General features: G+C 42.7%; 3 protein-coding genes and 1 long non-coding RNA gene across 6 annotated transcripts in view; 3 read left to right on the top strand and 1 right to left on the bottom strand.

The window, feature by feature from the left end:
• The window catches only part of LOC126404329 (zinc finger protein 771-like), a 46456-nt gene extending 44568 nt beyond the window's left edge, over positions 1-1888 (top strand). The window contains exon 3 of the transcript XR_007571435.1: positions 1576-1888. The gene's annotated coding sequence lies outside the window, so the exon portion shown is untranslated. The remainder of the gene's footprint in view (positions 1-1575) is intronic.
• Positions 1-8746, top strand: part of LOC126404273 (gastrula zinc finger protein XlCGF17.1-like) — a 331284-nt gene that overhangs the window by 61045 nt on the left and 261493 nt on the right. The window lies entirely within an intron of this gene.
• LOC126404399 (uncharacterized) overlaps positions 1-8746 on the bottom strand; it is a 150415-nt gene that overhangs the window by 87714 nt on the left and 53955 nt on the right. The window lies entirely within an intron of this gene.
• Positions 2045-8746, top strand: part of LOC126404308 (gastrula zinc finger protein XlCGF57.1-like) — an 80099-nt gene continuing 73397 nt past the window's right edge. The window contains exon 1 of one of the 2 annotated variants that reach the window (XM_050067464.1): positions 2045-2309. In XM_050067464.1, coding sequence (XP_049923421.1) covers positions 2117-2309 — 193 coding nt within the window. In that variant the 5' untranslated portion in view covers positions 2045-2116. The remainder of the gene's footprint in view (positions 2310-8746) is intronic. The other variant, XR_007571433.1, reaches the window with a different exon arrangement.

Raw genomic sequence — 8746 nt, 5'->3', positions numbered from 1 at the left:
GTCAGTTACGTTCCACAGAAACTGCTCTTCTCAGGGTCTCCAATGACATCATGATGGCCTCTGATGCCGGTAAATCCACTATCCTGGTTCTGCTTGATCTCAGTGCAGCCTTTGACACTGTTGATCACCACATCCTTTTAGACAGGCTGAGGGACAGGGTAGGCATCTCAGGGATCTGTCTGATCGATCCTTTTCTGTGGCTGTTGGCCCTCATAAATCAGTTTGCCCCCCTTTCTTGTGGGGTGCCCCAAGGTTCAGTGCTTGGGCCTATCCTCTTTGCGCTATACATGCTCCCTCTCAGAGATGTTATCAGCAATTTTGAAGGTATCTCATACCATATGTATGCAGATGACCTCCAGTTGTATTTTTCTTTTAACCCTGATAGGACTGATGGAATTGACTCACTGTACGATTGTATGAATGTTATTAAGGACTGGATGGCTGCTAACTCCCTTCAGTTGAACGCAGCTAAAACTGAGATTTTAATTATTGCACCTGACGCCTCAGCATCTAAAGTGGCCAGCTGCTTAGGGTCACTCAGTGCAAATGTGCGCCCCAAGTTGAGAAATCTTGGGGTCACATTTGATCAGGCCATGCTCTTCTGCTCTTCGACGACCTCATCAAAACTGTCACTCGCTCCTGCTTTTTCCACCACAAAAACATTTCCAAACTCAGATCCATGTTAACTTATTCCGAGCTAGAAATGATCATCCATGCTTTTATTTCCTCCTGTCTAGATTACTGTAATTCTCTTTTCACCTGTCTCAATAAAACTTCATTAGACCGCCTCCAGCTAGTCCAGAACGCTGCCGCCAGGCTTCTGTCCAGATCTCAAAAGTTCACTCACATCACTCCAGTTCTGGCATCCCTGCACTGGCTCCCTGTTAATTTCAGGATCCAGCACAAGATTTTAACCATCACTTACAGAGCCTTCCATGGTCAAGCACCTACATACTTGATGGATCTGGTGTCCTTTCACTGTCCTGTCAGGCCACTGCGGCCCGCTGAAGGCCACCTACTTACTGTCCCTCACACAAGATTAAAGACGAAAGGTGATAGAGCCTTTAAGGCTGTTGCACCGAAATGGTGGAATGCACTACCTCATGAGCTGAGAGTGGCCTCTTCCGTGGACATTTTTAAAAGGCAGTTAAAAACTGTTAAACTGTTAAAATCTGTTTAGGCATGCGTTCCATTAATTGTCCATTGTATCATCTCTGTATTTCGCTGCACTTTACTTTCATTTTGTTTTTGTGTATTATACATTGTTTCTGCTATTGTATTTTTTGTATTTTAACTTGTGAAGCACTTTGTGAGTCCTCTCTGTGAGAAGTGCTATATAAATAAAATTTATTTACTTACTTACTTACTTACTTACTTGAAAAGGCTCTGGACATGTATGAAATGAGAACACCAGGGTAAGAATGTCATTCTTCTTCTGCTGTGAGCAAACAGCATTCAGAGTTGGGTATTGTTTCACCTTTAGAATTCCAATCCTGGTTGTTATTGATGACTCGAAACAGTTCTTTATATCAAATGAGCAAGAAAACAAGTAATATGTATTTCCTCATCAGTTAGGTTTTATTAACACTTCAGCCTATATTATAATAAATGAAAGTGCGTATGCACAGAATATCAAGACGTTATGTTGTGCCTCTTTCTCTTTGCTCACATGCTGTATGTAAAGGGTCCTCTAGGATATTAATGATTTCATCCATGCAGTCAGGTCAGGTTTATAGTTTGACATAAGAAGCACCTCCTAAACACCTTTAAACTGAGTCATTCACAATGTTTGCTGGTTTATTAAACAACTTATTTGGACCTTGTTTTGTGAAAAGGTTTGTAGCTTTTCTTTCCAAGTTCAAGAATAAACTTTTAAGGTCAATGAATATCATTCTCTAAAGAGTGTTTTTCATTCATTTATCTATCTGCTTGTGTTTCTAAAGGACAGTCTGTAATTCCAGTAACACTTTTGGACTTTTATTTTGAAGCCCGTTAAATCGTTTACCCCGGAAGCTGTCTTCTTTACTGTCGCTAACTTCACACTATTTGAACAAGATGGCGTCTGGTAGAAACGTGTGTTAGCAGAGTGTCTTTGTTGTGTTTTTAAAGTGTGAACATGTCTAAAGTCCAAATGCTGAGATCGTTGGTGAAGCAGCGACTAACTGCGGCTGCTGAAGAGATATTTGGGCTGGTTGAAAGAACGATAGCAGAGTACGAGGAGGAACTTTGTCGATCAAAAGAGGAGAACGAGCGACAACGGAAACTACTGGACGCTGTTTTCAACCCTCAGCTTCGGTTACACAGAGCAGGTTTGTTCATTAAACATCACAAGTTCATTATTAATAATATAACTGCAGGTTTGTTAAATAAAAACTCAGTCTGTCGATGTTTACACGCCGCGTTAGCTTCTCTGGTGTCGTTAGCTTCTCTGGTGCCGTTAGCTTCTCTGGTGTCGTTAGCTTCTCTGGGCCCTATTTCAGAAAGCAGGATCAGTGAAAACTCTGAGTGTGTTCAGCCTGAGATGAGGGAACCTCCGAGTTTTCCGTTTCACAAAGGCAGTTCAGCATAACTCTGAGTCAGTTACTATGGTAAGATACTCCGTGGAACAAACCTGCTGGTTCGCAGGTTTGTTTAATCTCAGCTTGAGGCTGAGGCTGATCGCCCGCTGAGCGTGTGGCAGGAAGGAGAGACATGGCGTGTCCTTTTGTGGGGGGGGTTGACATGCAGCAAAGGGTTGCAAGCCGTAGTCGAACCTGCGACCGCTGCAGCGAGGCATCGCCTCTGTACATTGGGCGCTGGCACTATCCACTACGCTACCGACGCCCCCAGGTGAAGTTTTAGAGTCCTCACATCCCTTGCGGAGATCCAAGGGGAGAGTGGGTAGCAACACAACTCCACCTAATGGAGGCTGGGCGCCCCAGATTCAAACCTCCAAAAACACACAATTAAAACCACAAAATATCTCCATACTGCTCATCCGTAGTGATCCAAGTGTCCTGAAGCCCCAACATAAAAAGTTGGCTAATGGCTGAATTTTCATTTTTGGGTGCACTATCCCTTTAACAATCTGTTCCACCCAGATATATCCAATATTACACAATGCGGATTTACATTTTCATCAGAGCAAATTTTATGCAGTACCCTTTGATTCTTCTGCAGTGTCAGTTTTCCTCATAACACCAGAGACACTGAACTTATCAGCAAGGCAACGTTTTTTTCGGGCCATAAGAAAAGTGACTCTGGCTCTGAAAATAATTTTGCCTGTTTTTGTGGTTTTCCCTGGGCATAAATCAGAAAGAATCATCAAAGAGGAATCCCACAGAACTGCAGGTTTAATTACAGTTTAATTAGAAATTAATCTATGTGGATACATTATGCAATGCTTTATGAATACTATTCATATATTCAAAGATTCCACGGTGTAACTGGCTCATTTATGGGACTCAACATCCCACAATAGCTCCATCTGGGAATAAAGGAGATTACGTGAATCAGAAGTCATTTCACAGCGATTCAATTAACCTCAGCCTAATATTGACAGAATGACATAAGTATAAGCAAAATATTTACCAGTCTGTTTGTGTTTGATTTTGAGTTTGTGCCCCATCAGATTACAGCTGCATAAAAGGGTACAGCAAATTATGTTGAAATATATGAACACTGTTAAGATATAAAAATGTTTATATATTTTCTGTATATTAGACACATTAACGCATCACATTACATAACGTCACTTACCTATGAACGTGCTCTGCCGTCCTTTCCCATCCCACCTCACGCTGTTAAGCTGCAGCATGAAGGTTTTTTTTTCCTTGTTTGAAGATATCTTTGAAGTCTTCATTCACAGTCCTTAAAATCTATGATTCAGTTGGGATGAAATAAGTGGTTGTGCTTTTAACTCCGCTTTCTGTCACTGAAAATCATGTTATCTGCACTGCACTGATGATGTCTTTTGGTGCTCGCTGTGAACACGCTTCCAGTCTCAGTCTGAACATACTCAGAGTTGATCGAGCTAATTACGATCAGCTGTTCTGGAACCGAAAACTCAGTTTCTCAGCTCAGGCTCAATCAACTCGGAGATTGGAGTTAGGCTAAGAGTTTGTTGAGTCTGCTTTGTGAAAAAGGGCCCCGGTGTTGTTCGCTTCTCCGATGTTGTTGCCTTCTCTGGTGCTGTTTGCTGTTATTCCCCCCAGCTTTCATGCATTGGTTGTTTTTTCTTGTTTGGATATTTAATATGGACTAACATGCTCTGTAACAATCTAGTGGGATTTCTAAATTCATGAGGGGCACAGGTATCATGTTTGCTTCCTGTGATTAGGATCCAATATATCTGATTTCCACATATATATTCTGTGTTTATCTGTGTGTGTTTTTTTTACCTTATTTTGAAACGGGGACAAAACTTATGTGATTATCATTTCTTTTGACCTTTCTTCAGTGAATTGATGTGAAAGTGTTGTCTTAGTCATTGGGAGAGACAACCATCAGATATAGGTTAATCTCTATTGTTTAGCTCTCTTGTGGCCAAATCCTGCAATTGCATTTGTGGAAAGACATACAAACACAGAGAACTGTAATGTTCAGACATTGTGCCTCTTTAGAAGGATCACATATTCGGCCGCTTAAAATCACAGCTAGGTAAATCAATCAATATTTATGAAGCCCAATATCGGGAATACGGTTCCAGCGGCGATATGTGAAGACGTGTCCTCGCTGAGCTCCGCATCTGAACTGCTGAAATTATTGACTCAACTTATCTCTCCACCAAGTTTTAGTTACGGGTAGTTACATATCTGAATCCACGCACGCTGGAAACACGGTCACGACTTTTTCACCCCACAAAGGAAGAAAAATGAGCAAGAAAAAGAGTCCCAACGCTAACGCTAGCTTACCTGCTAATAATGTTAACGCACAGGCAACACAGTCTAAGGAGTCAGCTATCCTCTGCGCAATTGAAAACCTGAAAGGCGAGCTACTGGCCAAAATCGAGGAGAAGGCAGAGAGTCAAAATGCGATGATTGACCAGCTACGTAAAGAACTGCAAGATGCTACCGAGGCTGCTAAAGCCGATAACCTAAAGCTGGGAATACAGGTGGCCTCGCTGGAGGCGGCGACCAACATCCACTCCGACTCAATTACAGGTTTGGAAAAAGACATTGCCATGATGAAGAAACAGATTGACATTCTCAAAACACGAAATGACGACTTGGAAGCTCGCTCACAGCGTTGTAATTTAAGAATCACTGGCATCAAAGAGGGGCGGGAGGACGGTAAATGCCCAGTGGAGTTTATGTCCCGGCTGTTACAGCAGACTTTCGACATGGAGGCGGCCCCGGTACTGGGCCGCGCACATGCGACGCTGCAGAGGAGACAGGAGGAAGATCACCCTCCCAGGGCTTGGATAATTAGATGCCACTACTTCCAGGAACGCGAGAGAATATTGGAGAAGGCCAGGGCTCTGAAACAAATAACGAAGACTGATGGCGATAAGATCCGCATCCTGCCGGACTACACGCGAGCCATGATGGAACAACGCGCAACTTTCAACGAGGTGAGGGGGATCCTGCGCAGCTGCGAGGGGATCAAGTTTGGCCTCTGGTACCCAGCGGAGCTCCGGATAACCGTAAATGGCAACAGCAAAAGCTTCAAGGATCCCGTTGCTGCAAAGGAATATGTGTTGGCCAACATAGTGAAATGAGTATACTTGGCCGGTAGCCGTTGGCTAGACTGCTACTCTGCTTTTTGGTTTTTATGATCGCGACATACGCGCTTAAGACATTATGGGACCAACTAAATGACTGGACAGTATGCGTTCTCTGACTGCTTATTCACGCATTTACTTTAATCTTTTGATGTTACTTGTCCACTTCTTTTTTTTTTTCTAAACACATACACATAATAAACACAGGTCATAATGCACACATACACATAATGAATACACAGACTGCCGGGGGACGTAACAGTATCTCCTAGAAGGATGTGGAGGATGAATCCCCTTTTATTATCAAATGAGGAATTTGTCTCATTTCTGTCTGATCAAATAGAGCATTTCTTGGAAATTAACGATACACCGGATATCAGTAAGGGTAACCTGTGGGAGGCCATGAAGGCATATCTCAGGGGACAAACAATTTCATACACAGCAAGCTTGAACAAAAAGAAGTCACAACGCTTAGATGAATTATCCACGATGATAAGAGAAATAGATGAGAAACATGCAGCAACACCCTCAACAAATTTATATGAAGAAAGGGTTAAATGGCAAACTTAATTTGATGTTCTATCCACAGGCAAGGCAGAGAGGCTTCACCTAAAATCGCGATTTAAACACTATGAATTTGGAGAGCGCGCACATAGGTTACTGTCTCATCAGCTAAGACAGGCAGAGGCATTTTTTCAGGGATTCAAACTACGGATGGCACTACAACTATTGACCAAAGGGAAATAAATACTCAGTTTAAAAGATTTGATGAGCAGTTATACACATCAGAGGCTGCAGAAAAAGAAAAAATTGAACAGTTTCTGTGTAAAGTTGCAATGCCAACTCTAGCAACGGAGGATAAAAGGACCTTAGACAAGGACATCTCAGTAGCTGAAATACAAGGAGCAATCAGTAAAATAAAAGGCGGTAAAGCCCCAGGACCCGATGGGTTCCCCATCGAGTTTTATAAAAAATTTGCAGTTAAACTCGCTCTGCTGTTGTACGAAGTATTTATGGAGGCATTACAGCAAGGCTCCCTTCCCCCACGATGACAGAAGCGGTAATCTCAGTCATCCAAAAAGAGACAGAGACCCTTTGAAGTGTGAGAATTATAGGCCAATACCCCAGCCTGCTTGGGGTAGATTATAAAATTTTAACAAAAATATTAGCAACAAGACTGGACTCTGTCATCCACAAGATTGTGCACTTGGACCAATCCGGATTTATCACTGGTCGACAACTATATGGTAACCTCTGACGCCTGTATAACATAATTTACTCCCCAAAAGCAAGCGGCATAGCCGAGGTCGTGATTTCTTTAGATGCCCAAAAAGCCTTTGATAGGATAGAATACGAATACCTATTTAAAGTGCTAGAAAAATTCGGATTTGGTGCCACCTTCTGCTCATGGATAAAAGTTCTATATGCAGCCCCCCAAGCAGCCGTCCGCACAAATAATGTATTATCCCAGCGCTTCCATTTACAGAGAGGGACTAGACAGGGGTGTCCACTGTTCCCTTTTCTGTTCGATCTTGCTATCGAGCCTCTTGGTGCCACAATAAGAAGTGCTGAACATATATATGGGATCACAAGGGGTGAGCGGGTGCACAAATTGGCGCTCTACGCGGACGACCTTCTGTCCTATTTATCTGATCCAGCTGTCTCTATCCCAGCGGTGATGAGTGTTATTTCAGATTTTGGGACAATATCTGGTTACAAAATTAACGCCTCTAAAAGCCTTTTGGGACAATATCTGGTTACAAAATTAACGCCTCTAAAAGCCTTCTTTTCCCTGTCAGTGAACAAGCAAAACTATTAACATTTGAGTCTTATCCATTTAAAGTGTACCATGAAAAATTTTCATATCTTGGGGTAACGGTTACAAGAAAGTATGGGGACCTCTTTAAATTTAACTTCAAACCTGCCTTAGAGAGGACCAAATTAGACCTCCAGCGATGGTGTGCCCTTCCTATATCCTTAGCAGGGAGGATAAATTCGATAAAGATGTCAGTTATGCCTCGATTTCTTTTTTTATTCCAGACGATACCCATTTGCATATCTAAAGCATTTTTTAAAGAACTGGATAAAATCATAAACACCTTTCTGTGGAATAAAACCACCCCCAAGGTAAAAAAGATCTATCTACAGCGGCACAAGGAAGTGGGAGGTTTGGGTCTTCCAAACGCCATATTTTACTATTGGGCCGCTAATATACATAAAATAACTTATTGGATGTCTACACCAGCGGATCAGGGCAGTCTGGATTGGGTGAACATGGAGTCTGGTTTTAGTAGTCCAGCAGATTTAAGATCTTTGATTAGTGCTCCGCTACCTATTAACCTTAAGTGGGCAGGAAACCCTGTTATTAAAGGTTCCCTGAAGATTTGGGCACAATGCAGGTCCCACTTCATGATGAGACAGGCCTTCTCCTGCATGCCACTCACTAATAATCCAATGTTTGTACCATCATTGTTAGACTCAACATTCCAGCAATTTTGGCTGTTTTCTGAGTATTTTCCCTTTTCAGACTAGTTGACTAGTCCTCGTTAAAATTTTCGTTAGGTGGACGGGAACATCCCTACCATTCGCCGTTTGGGCGGGGTTGTGGTTAGGGGGAAACAGATTTCAATGGGCAAACTCATTGACACAACACCAGCATTTTATTTTCTCAGGCTGCCAGTAATCACACTTGATTTGCGGCAAACTCTCGCATCCTATGGACAATCATTCTCATTCTCGCCACATACTGGCGGCAATAATTTAGCAGCAGCGGCACACCGCTGCTAAATGAATGTAGCAGAAACACTGAAAGAGCCACAATGTAGCCTCCAGACATGACAAGAGTAACAATACATGTTAATGATTTGTGTGTGTGTGTGTGTGTACTGTTTCCTGCAGACGTCCAGCAGCTGTCGGTGGTTAAAGAAGAGGTTCCCCCTGAGCAGCAGGAGTGGAGCTCCAGTGTGGACCAGGAGGACCCAGAGCCTCCACACATTAAAGAGGAACAGGAGGAACTCTGGATCTGTCAGGAGGGAGAGCAGCTTC

This window comes from Epinephelus moara, chromosome 17, assembly GCF_006386435.1.
Source record: "Epinephelus moara isolate mb chromosome 17, YSFRI_EMoa_1.0, whole genome shotgun sequence".
NCBI classification, from domain to species: Eukaryota; Metazoa; Chordata; class Actinopteri; order Perciformes; family Serranidae; genus Epinephelus; species Epinephelus moara.
Note: the sequence above shows the minus strand (reverse complement) of the source record. Positions and strands in the feature narration are given on the sequence as shown.